Here is a 19,968-nt window from a genome sequence, read left to right as displayed (position 1 = left end):
GAGAGATAGCGAGAACAGGAACACAAGCAGGGGGAGCAGGAGAGGGAGAAGCAGGCTTCCCGCCTAGCAGGGAGCTTGATGCGGGGCTTGATACCAGGACCCTGGGATCACTACCTGAGCCGATGGCAGCCACTTAATGACTGAGCCACCCAGGTGCCCATCAAGGGTATTTTTGGCTATTACTTTTGTCAAATTTGTATTACAAATGTGAAATCATCACCCAAATAAGGTGGAAATTCACACTATTAAGGGTTTTTCCCTCCATCAAAAGAAAAATGAAGGAAAAACATATGTAAATAGATTAATAGTTTTGAGGGGTGCCTGGGTGGCTCAGTGGGTTAAAGACTCTGCCTTCGGCTCAGGTTATGATCTCAGGGTCCTGGAATCGTCCGCTTCCCTTTCTCTCTGCCTGCTTGTGATCTCTGCCTGTCAAATTAAAAAAAAATAAAAATAAAAAAATAAAAGATTAATAGTTTTGTTTTTAAGCAATAATTTTTTTCCATTTTCTTTTCTTTTCTTTTCTTTTGCCCAGGAATGCTTTTTAGTAGGAAATCTAGTATTAGGATTTTAATATATTCTTAAAATGCATATTTTAAGATATATAAATACATTTCAAAATATGAGCCTTAGGTTTGAATCTGAAGCTACTAACGGTATTTTCAGAGTTCTTTTGCTCAAAACATAGAATTGAACTTGATTATCCCTTTTGAAAACATGTTATTGAGGGACCTAGGTGGTATCCTCCTTCAGCACAGGTCATGATCCTGGGGTCCTGGGATGGAGTCCCACATCGGGCTCCTTGCTCAGAGAGGAGCCTGCTTCTCCCTCTGCCTGCCACTCCCCCTGCTTGTGCTTCCTTTGCCTCTCTGACAAGCAAATAAATGAAATCCTTAAAAAATATGTTCTTGAAGTAAAACATATATATGGAAAAAGAGACATGCATAAGTGTAGAGTTTGATGGGTTTTCAAAACTTGAACACTTCTGTGTAATTAACATAAAGGTCATAAAGCAAAACTTGACCAGGATGCCAGAACTCCCCAACCTGTGTCCCCTTTGAATCACAATCTTCCAAACCGCCAATGGGACTTTTAGCACTGTAGGTGAGTTTTGTCTATTTTGTACTTAACGTAAATGCATTCTCCTCATTTGTAACTGGCTACTTTTTCTCAGTATTATGTTAGTGACATTCATCCATCTGACGCCAATTATTGTATAATGCTCATTCACAGTGCTGCCTAATGTTTATTGTGGGAATTTATCTTAATACTGTTGTACAGTTTTTAAGGTATATATGTACTAATTTGCGACCAGCTACTAATGTATGAGAGTTCAAGTGACTATGCATTTTGCCCCAAACTTGGTATTTTCCATCTTTTTTTACTTTAGCCATTCTGGTGGGCAATCATTGATTTTTAAATTGACTAAATAAATCTCCAGCAAATTTGTGTGAAACAAAGGTCTTTATTTAGCAACTCGTGCATGCTGGGGGTGGGGAGGGGCAATGTTTCATAAAGTGGAATGCTTCAACATCAACAAGTTCAAAAAAGAAATACAGTTTAAATTACATAAGCAGAAATATCTCAGCACAGACAAGTGTTTTTGTTTAAAACACAGCCTTATTTTCAAAGAAAGCATTTCATTTGAGAATGGAGAGATATGCATATGGGCCAGACACTTATGGAATCTGAAAACTGACATTTTTAAGATTTTGGAGGGGAGGTGTGGGATAGAGGGAAACAGTAAGGACTTTATTAACTATGCCACTAATGATTGAGATTTTCATAGAAAAAACACGAGGCAGTGGTTGATTTGTGTTTTTATTACCATTTCAGGGTCTCCATTTTGGTGCCTATTGGATATTGTTCCTATAAAGAATGAGAAAGGAGATGTGGTACTTTTTCTGGCTTCATTCAAAGATATAACAGATACAAAAGTGAAGATTACTCCAGAAGATAAAAAAGAAGGTTGGTACTGTTTTCAGAAAACATTGACAGATGGAGTAACATTTTGAAATTGTGTACTCAAAAACTCTGGGAGGAAAAAAAACTGTCCTTTTAATAACAGCAACTGATAAATATTCATAACCATTAGCAGTCAGTATTTGGTGCCTATTGCAAAATCACAGAGACATTACATGAATTTACATTCTCGTCTTGGTAATAAAGACTCATTTGACGGGAACCAGAAGTTCATATTCCTATGCAAATAGGTTGAGGAAGGAAAATAGTTTACTAGAATATGAAGAGTCACACAACCTTGTTTTATTAGGGAAGAAAATGAGTGGATAGCAAGAAGTGAACTAAAATGATGTGATTGAAAGTGTATCTCTCGGTTTCATCTAAAGTGCAGTAGCTCAAAACTCAGAAGTGAATTTCACGTGAAATATTAAGAATCAAGTTTAGTGGTTACTAGAGTGGACTGTCACAAACAAATGTGTATCTGTATCTTACTGTAAACTACAATATGATAATTTGTTTTAAGGCACAGAGAGACTTTCTGATGATCTTTAAAGCATTCTAAGACTCGATGTTGCTTTCCTTTTACTTCCTATTTTTACTTATGAAGAAATTCCTTGCGATTCATGCAAAGTGACAAAAATTGACACTGATAACATGTTGATATTGTTTCATTTATTTAAGCAGGAGTAGAATTAAATACTTTGGTGACCAGAGAAAAAACAGTAGTCATTGCAGGGATGTCCTATGTAGTAAATTCTTTATGAGAACAGGCTATTAGACATTTCAACAATCATGTCTTTGTAAGAATGAACTCTTTTACTCCAGCTCTTTTAAAACATGCATGGGAGTGTTTTAAATATATAATGTCTCTTGAAATGACAACATGAAGGGAGAACTATTCCGGTGTGGTGCCGCTACCCCCACTTCCATCACTTAAAATGTTTGCAAATACACAACTATTTTCCTGTGTGTTTGCATGACTAAATAGGGAGGCATATTTTTACATACATAAGGAAAGAACAGTCTTACAGTTAAAGTTACTTGGATATTAGAGTACGTTAATACCTGACCAGTGAGAGGAAAGGAAATGGGGAGTCACTGTGTGCAGTTTTTGTCTTTAGTGGTTTTTGTTTGTTTGTTTTTGGTGTTACAGGAATTCAGAAGGTAAGTATGAACTGTATTTGCTCACAGCACTTGTGACACCACATGTGTGAGTTTTTTCCATACCAAGAACCAGTTCTACAACTTTCTGGACACCAGCTGGGGGTCCTATCATCTCATTTAGCTCTGACACCGCTCAGAGTTAGTGTCAGACGCCACAGGTGTATGAGCTCATTCCCGCAAGACTGCCCTTACCCCAGACGCCAGTCACAAATACCGAGTGCCCAGGGTTCCCGAACTTTTCTGTCCGACTTGGCTATAAAGTTGCGAGCTCCTCCACATGCCCCTTTTCAGATTTGATTATTTGCTGGAACAGCTCACAGTGCCCAGGGAAACACTTTACTTACATGGTTACAAAGGATACACTCAGCAACAGCATAATGGAAAGGACAGGTAGAGCAAGGCATGGGGGGAAGGGATATGGAGCTGCCATGCTCCCTCTGTGTGTGCCAGACTCCCAGGACCTCAGTATGTTTACCAACTCAGGAGGTCTCCAAAGCCTGCTGTTCAGGCATTTTTATGGAGGTTCACCATGTAAACATGATTGACCACATCATTGACTATTGGTGATTAACCCAGTCTCTAGCCCCTCTCCTCTCCCAGAAGGTTAGGGGTGGGGTGAAAGTTCCAACTGTCTGATTTTGCCTAGATCTTTCACCGCTGAAGCTATTTAGGGACCTCCCCAGCCACCAGTCATTCCTTAGTGTATAAAAGACACTCACCATCTCAGAGATTCCAAGAGTTATAGGTTGTTTGCCAGAAATAGGAGATAAAGATCATATATATATTATATATATATATATAATATATATATTATATATATATTATATTATATATTATATATTATATATTTATATATTATATTATATATTATATATTATATAATTATATATTATATAATTTATTATATATATAATTATATAATTATAATTATATATTATATTATATATTATATAATATATATTATATATATAATATATAATATATATATATATATATATATATTTTGCCTAGATCTTTCACCGCTGAAGCTATTTAGGGACCTCCCCAGCCACCAGTCATATATATATATAGTATATATATATATACTAAAAAGAATTATGTGAGTACTTTTTTTTCTTCAAAGGGAGCAATTTAATTGACTTGCTTTGAAAATGAGAATTATGGTTTTTTAATGGTTTTTTCAAATTTAACTCATCACCTTTGTCTTAGATCTGTTATGTTTGCAGAAAGGGAGAAATCCCTGTCTTGGAAGACTGAAAATTGATAAAAGGAGCAAAATACACTTACTCATTTGGGGTTTGAAAGAGCTCAACTAAAACACTCCTTTTCTCCACTCCAGTGCTGGTCCAACTCAGAAGGAAATAAGAATAAAGCAGATAGGAGACCAGCATATCAACTTTCTTTCTGATGAAACCCATAACAGAGGGTCTGACATATATCTACAGCAAGTGAGCTTCCTTTTTTTGAGCTCCAAATTTCGGCAAAGCTACTCATCAGTCACAAACAGATCTATAATGAGGTAAGGCAGAGCTCACCAAGTTAGCATTTCAAGCTCAAGGACCAGAGCAGATCAGGTGTTCCCCAAAGGCAGTTGAGCCTTAAAGAGAAAGGGGCTGCCCTGGACATACCAACATGTCCTTCCAAGCTCAACCAAGTAAGTTCCTCCTCTTTTCCTGGGATGAAGTGAGTAAAGAAGCAAAGAGAGGCCAAGTGTGATACACTAACAGCACTGCTTGCACATGAAAGACTATACCCACAATTCGGGGGTGGAGGGCATGTATTTGAGTACTCTGGAACCAATAACAATTTTACTGATTCAGAGTTCTGTCTTAAAAATGAGTTTTACATTTATATTTAAATAAATGATGTTCAGTTATGCTCAGCAATACTCCAATTTATTTAGGGAACATGTATAATCATGTTCCTTCTTTTACAAAGTTTAAAGCAAAAAATATCAACAAAACACTTTTACCATTAATTATATAATGCAAAATATGGTTTAGGAATTTTGAAATACTTGATAGCAGCTCATAAAATTTTTTATAGCTTTATAACTTTTTCCTCAAATGATTATTACTTTATATAAGATTATGTATTATTTCTGCTATGTAATGAACACTTAAGAACATTTTTCATTACTACCGTATTATAAATGTCCCACAAAAATATATAGTATTTTTATAGAAGCAAACTATGATAAGCCAACATGATTATAAAAGATCTTAAAAAAATAAATATATATTTCTTTTCTTTCTTTCTTTCTTTCTTTCTTTTTTTTTTTTTTTTTTTTACCTGCACTTAATAGAGGAAAAATACATTAAAATTCACCCGTTGATGGCATGTCTTGCAGGAAAGGCACATCTTAGCATATGGTATTTTTAGAACTTCAGGATAAGTATTTGAAAATCATTGAAATGTCACTGTGTAACTGGAACAATATTTGTCTCATAGCACTAGAAAACTCTAAGTGAGCATGTAGCTTGACTCGACCCGATATTGCATCTCATACAAATATATCACTGAAGTTCACTGAGTTGTGGAAGATTTGTGTTAATTAAATTAATTTTCTATTAAGGCTCAGATGATGGCCCTTAAGGTATAAATTGTGCACTTCTATTTTAAAAATAAATACTTTAATTATTAATGTCTATATTGTTTGGGGTTTTACTTGATATGAGTAAAAACATTTTATAGAAAAGGCTAGCAAGGTGTGGGATACAAGGAACGGCATCGATGGGAGATGAACATGAAACGCAAAGCACTGTTTGTGCGCTCCGTAGCTCTCAGCTAGCAGATCTGGGGTGTATGGGGGGTGGGGAGAGGCCGAGGAGAGGGAAAGCAAGGGGGGTGGGAGGCTCTGGGGGACTGCAGCAGAAATCTGGTGATTTTTACCGCCTAATACCCTCCTTTGTTTTGGATACATATTTTACTTCCATTCTAAAAATGTGTGTAAACCACTAACTTCTACATCTACGTCTAAGCGTTACTGAGTGCATAAGGTGGAACCTTGTTCACCTCTTTCACTATCATTAAGAATTATTTTAATGCCACGTAAAAGTAGATTATTAGTGGATTAAGTAATTCAACAAATACTTACTGAGCCCCACTCTGCCTCCAGATTTGAACTATTGTTTGGGGATGTCAGAATGGAGACCACGTGCTTTGGATCATCCATACTTCGGCTCAAATCCTGGTTCCACCACGTGCTCGGTAGTAGATCTCAGACTTGCTGCTTATCCTCTCAGAGACTGAGTTTTCTCATCTATAACATGGGGTAATCGTACATGCTGCGTTTGTTTCAGTTTGTCAAATGACAAAAACAACACAATTGAGTAACGGGCTTGATGCCCTTTATTCAAGGGCAGACACTCCATGGATTGGGAGTGCCTCACAAGCAGAGGGTCACTGTCTCTGAGGGATATTGGGCAAGAATGAGTTTCCTAGGAAGATGGGGGACCATGGAAACTGGGTCATGATCAGCAAGGAGGTAGGGGATTTCCTTACGAGGCTTGCAAGGTCCTATGTTTCAGGATAAGGTAAGCTAACTAAAGCTGATTGGGAGGATTGTGCTTGGAGTATGTTTGGATTCCATGACAGGAATTCCCCTTAAGTGCAGGCTGGCATAGGTGTCAATGTCAGGCCACTGGGTCCCCTTTTGTGAGTCCCAGTATATGAATCAATTTTATCAGGTTTATAAGAAGTAACATATGCAAATCACATAAGACAGGATATAGAATATGCTCGGTAAAAGATAGTGGTCATGGTTCTATTCTTTTTTATTTTAATAGCTAGCCATTATTCAGTCTCTACTTCATGCTAACAGAAACTTCATTTATTTCTCATTACAACCATATGAATTAGGTATTATTCCCATTTACCAGTGAATTTAAGTAACTTGATAAAACTGACAGTGTAAAAAATATCTTAATAGAACTAAAACTTACATTCATATAATCAAATTCCAGAGTGTACATTCTTTTATTGGGATTTTTTTTTCCTCTCCTCAAGAGCTTATAATCTTATGAAGGACACAGATCCAGTGTTTGTAATTTAGTATATTCAGTGACAGTAGAGTGGCGGAAATGGTAAATTCTTTCTAGAAAAGGTAAAAGGTTAGGGTGGAGCCAGCAAGAATTGGAGCAGAGTCAAAAACTTCATGGGGAAAATACTACTGAAGCAAGTCTTAAAAGATGAGTGGAGTTTGATAGACTGAACGGAGGGACACTAGCAAATAGTTAACCTTCTTTTGGAACCAGATTATGAAAGTCAGGGAGTTGAAGTTTATCTCTACAGAGGTAGGCAGACCTTAAGTCCTAAATGTTTTATTATGCCTTTCTCTTTTTTTCAAGTTTTCATTTAAATATCAGTTAGTTTACATTTTATTACGTCTTTCTGGGGAGTTTATATGGTGTGGAGCTAGAACTCACCATTAGAATAAGTAGGCATTGAAAGATGAAGGCAAAGGAAGACTGATTCCAAGTTTCTGGCTTGGGGACAGTTATGGGCTGAATTGTGTGCTCCCCAAATCATACGTTGAAGCCTTAAACGCAGGACCTCAGCACGTGACTGCATTTGGAGACAGGGCCTTTAAAGAGGTAATGAAGGTGAAACGGAGCTGTGATGGTGGGCCCTAATTCCATTGGGCTGGTGTCCTCACAAGAAGAGGGATTCAGCACAGGGAGACAGGAGGGGCGGGCATGCACGGACAAAAGGCTGTGTGACCAGGAAGCAAGGGGGCAGCACCTCCTTCTTTTACTCTAAACAGATGTGATTTTATGAAAGGGGCTCTATATTCAAATGACCCACTTTCGAACGACCATTCACATTCACCTTCTTGAAGTCTCTGGATAAGCCAAGCTGATTTGTTCACTCTCAACTAATACAATGTATCCTCTTTTTTCCCTCCACACCCAGTTCTCCGATCTTCCTTCACTTGAATTATCTTTGTCACTCCTAGTCACTAGGAGAATCCTACCTTTTTTCTTTGTCATCAGTTTACCTGAGCCACCTGAGCTCACAGTGGGGGTCCTCCCTGTTTGCTGCTGACTTCATTCATCCGGCCTGTCTTTCTTAAACTGTGAAGGGCCTTCAACTTGGCATCCTGCTTCGTAATCTTTGAATTTCCTGAGTGCCTTGCACAGAATAGTCACAGAAGACACGCTTGCTCATTAATTTTATTAAAGGACCTTCACTTATGGGACAGCGTTCAGCTTCTTTTAGAAGTCCCTTTTCTCTGTACTCAGTTGCACGCGTCTCCGTCTTCCGAACTCATTTCACAGCAGTTCATTCATTATACTAATCTAGTTTTCCATTCAGACTGGTTGAGTATATAATATGTGTCTTCTTGCTCCCGGCACAGGGCCCAAGGCAGTGAGTTTCATTTCTCATAGGATGCCCAGATCTGGTTTGAAATGATGGTTGACACTGAGCTATGCATTATGGACGCACAACATCATCAGTGCTCTCAGACCTGGAGACTGTTATGATTTCTAAAATGTGGGCACTTCAGATTTGTCTTGAGAATTTAGGGGTTGATGGGTGAAGCTCCTCATATTCTCCGCTGGTAATACAAACCGGTGTTCAAATGCAATGGCTTTCTTGGTAGCCTCACTTTTGGCGGATGGCGGCAGGTTGGCAGTATTCAGTACACTGACCGAAGTTTTACATTGCTCCTGCCTTTTCCTCTTCCTAAGAGGCTTCGGAAGAAATAATAATAATGACTAGCTGCATCGCACAACTAGATATCAATTACAGTTAGCTGCAAGAACTTGAAACCCTAACAACATCAGCTTAATCAGTAAGGGCTTTCTTTTCTCATATTGTGAGTGGTCTGAGCTGAGTCGCCCGTGTTTGGAATGGTGAGAGCAATACTGGTAGGTGCTCACAGGCTCTTTTTTTTTTTACTTTCTGCTCTGCTGTCTTCACGTGCTGCTTGTCATTCTCATTCTTTTCATTTTTAAGTTTTATTTATTTAAGTGACCTCTATACCCAGCGTGAGGCTTGAACTCACGACCCCGAGATCAAGAGTTGCATGCCCTTCCGACTGAGCCAGCCTGCACCTCATTCTCATTCTTGTCACCTCGTGGCTGTAAGATGCCTGTTGCACCTTTAGAACTCATTTCTGGTGAGACAGAAAGGATACTGAAAGACAGAGAACAAAGGCTTCTTCTGATGCTTTGCCTTTGTGGGCAGGAAGGAGTGTCCGGGGATTTCCATCAAGATGTCATTGACTATAACTCTTTCACAGGGCCATCTCTAGCTGGAAGAAAAGCTAGGAAATCAAAGTTCTCCAGTCTATTTTTAAAAGTTTTCACACCTTTGGAGTAGAAATAGCCTAAAGAAAAAGGGCTTGGAAGTGGGGTAGGATCAACCAATCTAGAGTGTCTATCATTTACTGATGATTTTCTATAAGCCAGATTATAGATTCTACTAGGATTCTACTATAGATTCACAAGGATTCTACTAGGATGGAGAAGAGTAAAACAGACAAACAAAAAACAAGAAAAAGGAAAAAAAAAAGTGAAAGCAAGTGAACTGTCCAAAACCTTAGTGTTTTGAGGAGATGGAGACAGGATTGAAGCCCAGGACTGACTGCCTGGTCTCAGAGCAGGTATCTTTCTAGCACACTCTGGGGTATCCTATGAAACAAATGATAGAAATTTGGGAATGAGGTGGACAAAAGGTTGGGCTTGTTGCAGCTCCTTCCCCAAACCCCTTATTGTTATCTAAACAGAAAGCATGGGTGGCTCAGGTCTTGATCCCAGGGTCCTGGGATCCAGTCCTCCCTCAGGCTCCCTGCTGGCAGGGAAACCTGTTTCTCCCTCTCCCACTCCCCCTGCTTGTGTTCCCTCTCTTGCTGTGTCTCTCTGTCAAATAAATAAATAAATAAATAAAATAAAAACAGAAAGCTCCTGCCCCAATCCTTTTTTTTTTTTTAAACATATAGTATATTATTTGCCTCAAGGGTACAGGTCTGTGAATCATCAGGCTTACATGTTTCACAGCACTCACCACAGCACATACCCTCCCCAATGTCCATAGCCCAACCACCCTATCCCTCTACCGCCCCTCCACCCCCCAGCATCCCTCAGTTTGTTTCCCGAAACTAAGAGGTTCTTATGGTTTGTCTACCTCCCCGGTCCCATCTTGTTTCATTGTTCCCTCCCTTCCCTTCCCCCCACGACCCCTGCCCTGCCTCTCAAATTCCTCATATCAGAGAGATCATATGATAATTGTCTTTATCTAGTTGACTTATTTTGCTCAGTATAAAACCCTCCAGTTCCATCCACATCGTTGCAAATGGCAAGACTTTGTTTCTTTTGATGGCTGCATAGTATTCCTCTCTCTCTCTCTCTCTCTCTCTCTCTCTCTCTCTGTGTATGTGTGTGTGTGTGTGTGTGTATATACCACATCTTCTTTACCCAGTCATCTGTCCATGGACTTCTAGGTTCTTTCCATAGTTCCTGCCCCAATCCTTTTTACCATTCTCATTTCTTATTTAGAGTCCTTATTATTCAATGTGAGGTCTGAGGACCTGATACGTCAACATCACCCTTTGAGAAATGCAGAATCTTAGGCCCTGTAGCACCCTCAGAATCAGAATCTTCATTTTAATAAGATCCCCGGAGGAGTCCCCTGTGCATCCGAATTTGAGAAGACTTGTGCCAGACACATTACCTAGAAAGGCCTTCTGTGACCACCCTGTCTGAAGGAGCCCATCTCCACCCACATTGTTACATCAGTTTCTTCTTAGTCTTCCTCGCACTGACTGTGATCCGAAACAACCTTTTTCACAGGCTAGTTTCTTTGTAATAGTTCTGCACTCTATTAAAATTTAGTTTTCGGGGCATCCGGGTGGCTCAGTCAGTTAAGCATCTGCCGTTGGCTCAGGTCATGATCCCAAGTCCTACATCGGGCTCCTTGCTCAGTGGGAGTCTACTTCTCCCTCTCACTTTCCTTCTGGGCTCTCCCTCCTTCCTCCCTCCATCTCTCTCTCAAATAAATAAATAAAATCTTAAGAAAAAAATGTAGTTTTCATCAGGGAACAGGCTCTGCCTCTCTCCTGCGTCACATCCCTAACACGTGTAGTGTGAGTGTCTAATACTCAGTAAGTTCTCCAGAAATATTTGAGGGATGGATAGATGAATAAGTGAATGTAGAAATGATGTCCAATTTAGCAAGTTTTATTATTCAGAGAGAGAAAACAACATAGCCTTCTTGCTTTTTCAGAATCATCAGATCATAACTACCAAAGCTGCACATCTCAGGTGTACATTCTGATGAATAGATTGTGTGGCTCTGTTGTGCTTGATTTAAGTCAAAGACAATTTAACTTGTGTTTACCCAAGTCAGTTCCTTCTCAGAATGTGTTCTTACTGCTGGTGTTGAATGGCCCTTTCACTTCAAATAGAATGCTATTGGTCGATTTCCTGTTCTTCTGAGTTTTCTGTTTATCTTCAGTTTCTGAGAATCGCAATTTGGTCAATATTCTAAGATAACTAAAGGCATTTAAAAAAAGGCATTTTGAAAAAAATATATGTACATATTCTCCAAAACATTAAGCCATTGATCAGATATTAGTTACATCTGAGATGATTTTTGTATACTTTCAATTTCCATTTTCAATGTGGAACATTGTAATAATGTTCCCTTCACTTTCTGAAATATTTTGCCTGCTTTTTTATTTGTTTATTTGTTTGCATAATGGAAGAAACATATGCAAAAATCCTAAGAGAGAGCAGTTGTTTAATGGGAGAACTGTTGTAAAAATTGCCACTTTTTCTGAGGACACTGACTTCTGCCTCCAGGAGATCTATACCAACTCTTTGTCAAAACTGTGGTGAAATAAGAAATGAAGAGCCCAGGCAGATGCTTAAAGTGATTAAAGAAACTTTATCTCATCTATATTATCTATATTAAAAGAAAAACGTCCTTTGGGTTTTCTATACATTTTCACTATCATCATTTCCTTAAAGGCAAATAGTGAAAGCCAGGATTTATCAACCAAGTTGCCTTTAAAGACCATGGGATAATAAGATGAATGAAATCTTGTGAAAGACTATGGTGGAGACTGAGGCCTAATACACATGGCATGCTTCACAGAGTCATTCCATTTTAAAGAAAAATTTTAAATATTTTATAACCAATTAAAAAATACCTGTGGACTGAATTTTTTCTTGTAACTGTCATCCTTGGACAAATCATTATGAAATTAATAACTTATTAGTCTGATTCTTCTAAAAAGTATTATAGTTTTATTACTTCAAGAATAGAGACATGATTTTAACCATTTTGGGAGATGAATTTAACATTAAAACCCTTTTGCAATTGAATGACCAACTAATTGAGACTCTAGACAAATGGGTATTAAGAAGATTAATGAATTCAGGCTGAGAATTTTAAAAAGTCATATAACCTGACTTTCTTTGGCTGGATATATGCATTCTTAGTGATATTCTCTATATCCAACAGAATTCACCTGGTCATTTGTATTAGGGAATGTTCCCAATTCAGGGATTATAGTTGTCATACCACTGTCATGAATGATATGGTACAATTTCTTTGGACAAGCTGGAAGCCATAGGACAGAAAGATCTGCAAGTCTCTGTGTCTCTGGCCTCAGCCTCTTATGGAGAGGCCTACTTGGGACAGGCAGGATATTGTGGGTTTGCGCTGCAGAGGGTGGTGGTGTGGGAGTGGTTTCCCCTTTTGCATTTTGTTTTATATGGGTTAGTATGGTGATGGTTTTGCCAATGTGAGAAAAACAGACTGTTGAGAGCCAAGAGCTTTAGTGCCAGCCTTTCAGAGAAGTGGTGGGAAACATGGGGTACCCTGAGGAGGAGGGCCTGGGTCCCTAAATTTCAGGAGATTTGAGTTTAGCTTCTGCCTCTTACATCAGTAAAAATCAGCAGTCTATCCCAGCTAGCTTGTTTGCAGATAAGGAGAATGTCTGGGAACCCACTGAGCAATCCTGCTTGTCTCCACAATGGGCTTCCCCCAAATTCCATGAGGCTTTGAGTGTATTTGTTTGACACATTTTGTGGGGAATGATTTGGCTCAGGGAGAACATAGACATTTCACTAGATAAATGTCTACTGAAATGTTCACCTAATTGCTTCAATTTCTTGAAATTATATGGTAACTCAATTTTATTTAATCTACTTTAAAAATACATCTTTCAGTTCTTGAGAAAAATATGTACAGACTCAATGTGGAGAATCAAATTTTTTTGCCTAAGTATTAGCATTTCTTAGCAAACATTCATATTAATGTTGATGCAAGATGGGAGGTGAGATGAATATTTACTAGCTAGAAAGCTGCTAAAATGACTGATTATATTGAGGAGAAACTTCGAAGTTACAAATGGTGCTTATGAGTTCATTGGTCTGTGCTTTTGTTTCTTTATTGTGTTCCTTTTCCCCTCCTAGACTCTGAGCTGTGTGAAGGCAGAGGCCATGTCTGATTCACTTTTGAGTGAATTTAACCAGAATGGAGGTTAAGGTGGGCACATGAAAAACTAAACTAAATGGCCTTGAGAGATGAACTTGTGGCTATTTGGAATCAGTTTAGAATGACTTCTTAAAATTTATTTATTGAAAGAGAGTCTCTGAACTAGGGAAAGTCCAGACATAATCTAAGGTTTAGTAGGCAAATGGGGGTTTTTAAGCATTTGGGAGGTCATAGGTAGCAAGGTAAAATAAAGTAGCAAAAGAGGCAGAGATAACAAAAGTAATGAAAAGGAAAATAGCAGCTTCTAATGGTTGATGAAGAAAATCGGTGATCATTTATAAAAAGGACAAAATGAGATATTCCAGATATATCTGACACAAAATGTATTATTTATTAATATGACCCAAGTGACAAGATTAGTAAACAGGCCTACTAGGTGGAACATGAAAGCACGCACATTATCAGACAGTATGAGAGACACATCTGTGGGGGGTTGATCTCTCCAGAAAGTGGTTTAGAGGAATGTGATCACTAAGAAAGGTACTCCGGAACATCCAAAGGAAGGTGTGATACCCAGCAGAGAAGGGCAGGATACAACAAAGCTGAGTCACATTGGAGCACGGTATTAAGAAGTAACCATTAGAATGGCTAAATGTCATGATTTTGGTTGACTTCTCAAGTATCTACTCACTCCTGTGTTGAGGATGCCATAGTGTGAGCTGAGATGAGTCATTAAGTGATGAGCCCAAATGGGACTCCAGCTGTATTTCACCTTGCAATAGAATTTCAGCAAAACTGAATGATAGATTAACAAAATTACAAGGTTAACAGATTATTTAACAATTTATTTATATATATTACATCATAAGGACAGAAAAACAAACCATACCATGAGCTCATGACTTTTGAATAAATAGTCTAGCTTTGTATTGAAAAGGGAGGTTGGTTAAATTAAGGTTAAAATGAAAATTACTCCTAATAATGTTCTGTCATTACCTTCTGTGAAGGAATAAGATAAGCCCAAAGCTGATCTCCTGAGGATAAGGTGCTCTGGAAAACTGACTTGCAATGGTCTTGTCTAACTGTAAAGTCCCTCGGGAAATGCTGGCTACCAGTGAGTAGGAAAGGACTATAGGGTATCCAAAAATTCTCACAAAACCAAAACAAAAAACAAAAACAAAACAACAACCACAAAAAAAAACCAAAACAACAACCAAAAAAAACCCCCACAAAAACCAGGAGCATGGTGAATGAAGGGAGTTTCTCAAAGGCTTGACAGAATCTCCTCCTCAATTAGATCAGGTTATGGCAGCCATGGGGCAACATGAGAACCTGAAATTCAAGAATGCTTATCGATATGCACAGAAGTACTGCTTCCTGGTCGTTTTACTTTGTGCTATCATTTCTAGATTTGTGGGTAGTTGTATGCATTATTTACATTAAGAAAGGCATGTATTTGCTGGTGGCTTTTCATAGTGACTGTTGTTCTTGTGCAATCACACACGGTTAGAATCAAAAGAGAACCTCTTATGGTTTGTCTGGGGATAAAAATATATGTTTATAAAAAATAAAAAATTAAAAAAAAAAGAGAACCTCTTAATCTGTGAGGATAACAAATGATAGTGATGAGAAGAAAAATCAAATGAATCAGATTATCTAGTAGCAAATAAGAGCTACTGTTTGACCTAATTTCTTGTGGTTGGTAATAACTACCCAGAATTTTATGTTGAAAAGCCTGTTGAGGTGGCGTCTTGTCTCACAGGGGAAAGATGCTAGAATCAATTATTGAACTCTGTCAAGGCCATAGTGAATAGGAGAACAGAAGGTGGTAGTCACAAGCAAGCTAGAGATTTTCCACACCTGCTGTTGAGGAAGGAGTTATCATTTTTATAATAAGTAGAAAATTAAAAACCTCAACTTTCTCTTGTGGGGTTAAACTATTGATACAAAACAGTATATCTTTCACATATTTTTGAGATGAAAACAATCCACCCATTGTGGTATATAGTTGAATTCCTATGATTATAAAAACAATAAATCGTAAATTTAGGAAGAACTGATGACCTAGAGAGAAATCCTAATACAGAATATCTAAAATTGCTGCATTAAAGAAAGAAATTTACAATATGGCTGTGCTGGTGGTACAGTAAAGGAAAGAATTAGATTTGAGGAGCAAAAGGAAAAGGTGGTATGTTGGAGTTGTGAGAGAAAAGAGACAAAGCCGAGGTCCTGAGCAGAGTGAGAGATCAGATTGCAGACAGCAGCATAAATCTAGAACAACCAAAAGATGACATTGAGAATGTCACATGTGGTAGGGGGGTGAGGGACCCCAAAGGAGAAGACTGGTTTACTGAAACCTTGGATCTGGGTAAAGCATGAAAAAAGAAAAGAACATCTTTTATAAATAAATTCCTGAACACAGTGTCACACTTACTTAGATTTGGGACTGAATTTATAATATCTGCTGGATATTGAGTAAACCTAGTTGAAAATTTTATTCAAAGTAATTGTGGTCCATGGGGTTACCAGGCACACAAATCTTCTCCAGTTGGGTATTTCTAATTGCAGTTCTAAAAGAATCCTCAGAGACAAAGTTCCAAGGAACATGAACCTACAGTGAAAACTCATCATGAACATGAGTCATCAGTAAAATAAGAAATCACAAAATTGAGTCTTCAACCTGTAGATATTAAAATTATCAGACAGGAATTTAAGTATGCTCAATTTATTTAAAGAAAATCCAAGAGTACATATAAAATATGAGGGAGGGACAAAGACTATCAAAATAACACACGTATTTGAAGAAACAAATAGAACTTTTGTAAATGATAAAGATAATTATTAAAAATAAACTCAATGAATAGGATGGCCAGCCGGTTAGTCACAGAATAAGAAAAAAATCAGTGCATCAGAAGAGGAAAAATCCAATGTATACAACATATTATACATAAAAAAAAAAAGTCAAGAGAAATAGTGGCTAGAGTAAAAAGACCTAAAATATGTGGACTTTTAGAAAGCAAGAAGAGAACAGTGGATAACAAATTATTAAGGATTTTCTAAATTAATGCAATTCAATATTCAGATTTAGGAAGCCCAACAAATCTGAACAGAATAAATATAAAGAAATCAAACCAAAAATGTCACCATGAAACTAAATACTAGATGCAAAGAGAAGATCTTAAAAGCAGGCCTAGAGAAATGACTTTATCTGCAAATGGAAGCCAATCTGACCGGCAACTCTCCTTTCAACACAACAAAAGCCTGAAGAGAATTCAACACTGTTTTCAAACTGTTGATAAGAATCAGTGCCAACCTAGAATGTTTTATCCACTTGAACTCTTGAACAAATGGAGATAACAGAAACTTTAGCTAAAAACATAGATCATTTGCTAACAACAATACTTTCCTATTAGAAACTTTAGTGTTAGAAATGAACAAGAGGAAATGACAGCAGATACAGAAGAGATTAAGGAGGTAATATAATTTTTAAAAAACATCATGCCAATAATTTTTCAAAATTAGATGAAATGGAAATTTGTAGAAACATTTTAAAAAATTGACTCAAGAAGAGAAAATAAATTTTAATTATCTTGAATTAAGCCTATCAATCACTTGCTTAAATATTTTCCCTATAAATATTAAACTCAAATGATTATGGATGAGTATTCCCAAACATTTACAAACACATAAACTTAATCTTCAACAAATTCTTTCAGGGGATAGAAAATTTCTATCATCTTAGCACTAAAACCAGCTAAGGACAGATTGCAAAGCTTGGGAAAGACAATGACAAGCCAATCTTACCATAAATGTAGATGCAAAGATTCTAAATTAAAACAAACTGAATCCAACAGAAAAAAACCAATAAAAACATTCTGAACAAGTTGAATTTATCACAGCAAAGGAAATTTCAACATTAGAAAGCCTATTAATAAATCTACCATATTAAGTGATTAAAGGAGACAATATGGTCAGGAGTCCCACCACAGTACACATTAAAGATATTTTTGTAGAGTTCATGGCAGAAATACAAATAAGGGAATCGTCTGCTTTTTGAGCAAACTTATGTCTACCAAAACATTAAAAAAATAGCCAATATAATAATTAATTGAAACCCCAAAAGTATTTCCTCCAAAAATCAGGATCAAGATAAATAAACACATTGTTCCAACCATTTCTGTTTAACAATATGCAAGCAACTCTGACTAGTAGCATAAGAAGGGAAAAATAAAAGTAAAGATTGTTATAAAAGTAACAAAATGGTCATATTTTCAAATGATATAATTGCTTACACAAAAAGCCCAAAACAATCTACAGAGAAATTACTGATATTTATTAATGAATTTAACAAAATTGACAATTCCAAGAAAATATTCAAAAATATTCAGTCAATTACATTTCTGTTAATGAGCAATAAACTGTAAATAAATATAACTTTAAAAATTCTGTATGTTATAGTAAACAAAAAAGATTATTGGCAAAAAATATGCCTGAACCTAGGAAGAAAATTTTGTTCTTATTGAAAGATATTAAAGAATATCTAAATAAATATCTAAAAATGTTCAGTAAAATATTTATGTATCAATCAAATTTTAATATCACAAAAACATCAGCTAACCCATAATGGTTGGATGGATCCAATGAAATTCCAGTGAAAATCCTGCATCTCAACAAGATTTTTTTTCTTTTCATTTTTCTTGTTTGTATTTTTTATGGAATCCAGCTAGGTGACTTTACAATTTGTATGAAATAACAGAATTGCAAAAATAGCTGACAGTTCTGACAATGATGACCCAAATAGGGAAGCGCATATCAGTAGTTATAGTGAACTTATTGTATAATACAGTGTTGTAGACAAACATATCAATTAAAAAATGAACCAATAGCAGAATAGGGGGTCCAGAACCATATATTTGTGAAAACCTGATACATGACAGAGCTTACATTGTATGCTAATGTTGAAAATGTGGGCTATTTAATAAAATGAACCTGGAAATATTAAACATTCATTTATAAATAAAATATTTGGATTCCTATCTCACATGATAGACAGAAATCAATTCAAAGAGATTTAAGCAAATTTTTTTTTAAAGAAAGAAATATAGGTAAATCATCTCTACTGACTCTGTTGTAGTGAAGGTTTTCTTAAACTTGATACTAAAAATATAACATATTTGATGACATTAGACTTGGAACTCTTATTTATTAAAAAGACAACGCAGTAAGAACAAAAAGGTGAATGATCACTAAGTGGACAAATGCCCGTGGGAAAACTTAATGGTGGAATAGCTAGACCTGGAAACCACCTGGGTACATGATACAAGGGTCATTTATCTAAAAGATAGAAGTTAGATCACTCGAGATACTTGGCAGAGGACTTGAATTATTTTCTTTTTTATATATATAAAAGATTTTATTTATTTATTTGACAGACAGAGATCACAAGTAGGCAGAGAAGCAGGCAGAGAGAGAGGGAAGCAGGCTCCCCGCTGAGCAGAGAGCCCGATGTGGGGCTCAATCCCAGGACCCTGAGATCATGACCTGAGCAGAAGGCAGAGGCTTTAACCCACTGAGCCACCCAGGTGCCCCTTGAATTATTTTCTAATGACAGAATATGATGAAAGCTTCCATGAATGCTGCAACAGGGTCTCACCAGTGGGCACAGATGCAGATAAAAAGGCTACCAGTGATTAATACATCAGATATTCGAGAAGCTCAGTTGTGTCTCTCAAGCCAGTCCTCCACACATGAGAGAAGAGCACTTCTCCATATAATCCAAGTGTGTGCAGAGGTCCCCCTCACTTAGGGAAGTAGCAGTCTTTCTTTTCATGTAATCCATTTTATAGTTTGACTTAGACAACTGTGGAGCATAGCATCCTCAGACTGAGCGCAGTCCTCTCTTACCATTCTTGGCTCCCCTGGGCTAACACAGCTTTAGTCAAAGGACTTTCCTGCACTTTGTATTGCCAGACAGTAACAAGGGCCCGTTACTCAGGTATCTTTGGGAGGCAGAGATGTACGATTGGTATACAATGTAAGTTCTGCCATAGGTCTATAGACCAATTATAGGTCCATCTTTCAAAAGTCTGCAGAAGATACTTGCAATCCCCTACAAACAGGTTAATAATTAGTATCAAGATTTTATGTAAGGAAGTGTGCCTGGGTCGCTCAGTCGTTTAAGCGTCTGACTGGTTCAGGTCATGATCTTGGGGTCCTGGGATAAAGACCCCAGGTGAGGCTCCCCACTCAGTGGGGTATATAATTGTCTCTTTCCCTCTGTCCCTCCCCCCACTCATGTGCTCTCTCTCTCTCTCTCAAATAAATAAACAGAATCTTTTTTAAAAAGCTTATGTAAGGAATTCCTACAAATAAAAATATAACTCAATATAAAAAAAT

The 19,968-nt window shown here is 37.2% G+C and overlaps 1 protein-coding gene across 1 annotated transcript in view; it reads left to right on the top strand.

Moving 5' to 3' along the window:
• Positions 1 to 19,968, top strand: part of KCNH8 (potassium voltage-gated channel subfamily H member 8) — a 384,883-nt gene that overhangs the window by 154,971 nt on the left and 209,944 nt on the right. Inside the window, exon 3 of the mRNA XM_059162514.1 lies at positions 1,834 to 1,965. Coding sequence (XP_059018497.1) covers positions 1,834 to 1,965 — 132 coding nt within the window. The remainder of the gene's footprint in view (positions 1 to 1,833; positions 1,966 to 19,968) is intronic.

Source organism: Mustela lutreola, chromosome 2 (genome assembly GCF_030435805.1).
Source record: "Mustela lutreola isolate mMusLut2 chromosome 2, mMusLut2.pri, whole genome shotgun sequence".
Taxonomy (NCBI): Eukaryota; Metazoa; Chordata; class Mammalia; order Carnivora; family Mustelidae; genus Mustela; species Mustela lutreola.
Note: the sequence above shows the minus strand (reverse complement) of the source record. Positions and strands in the feature narration are given on the sequence as shown.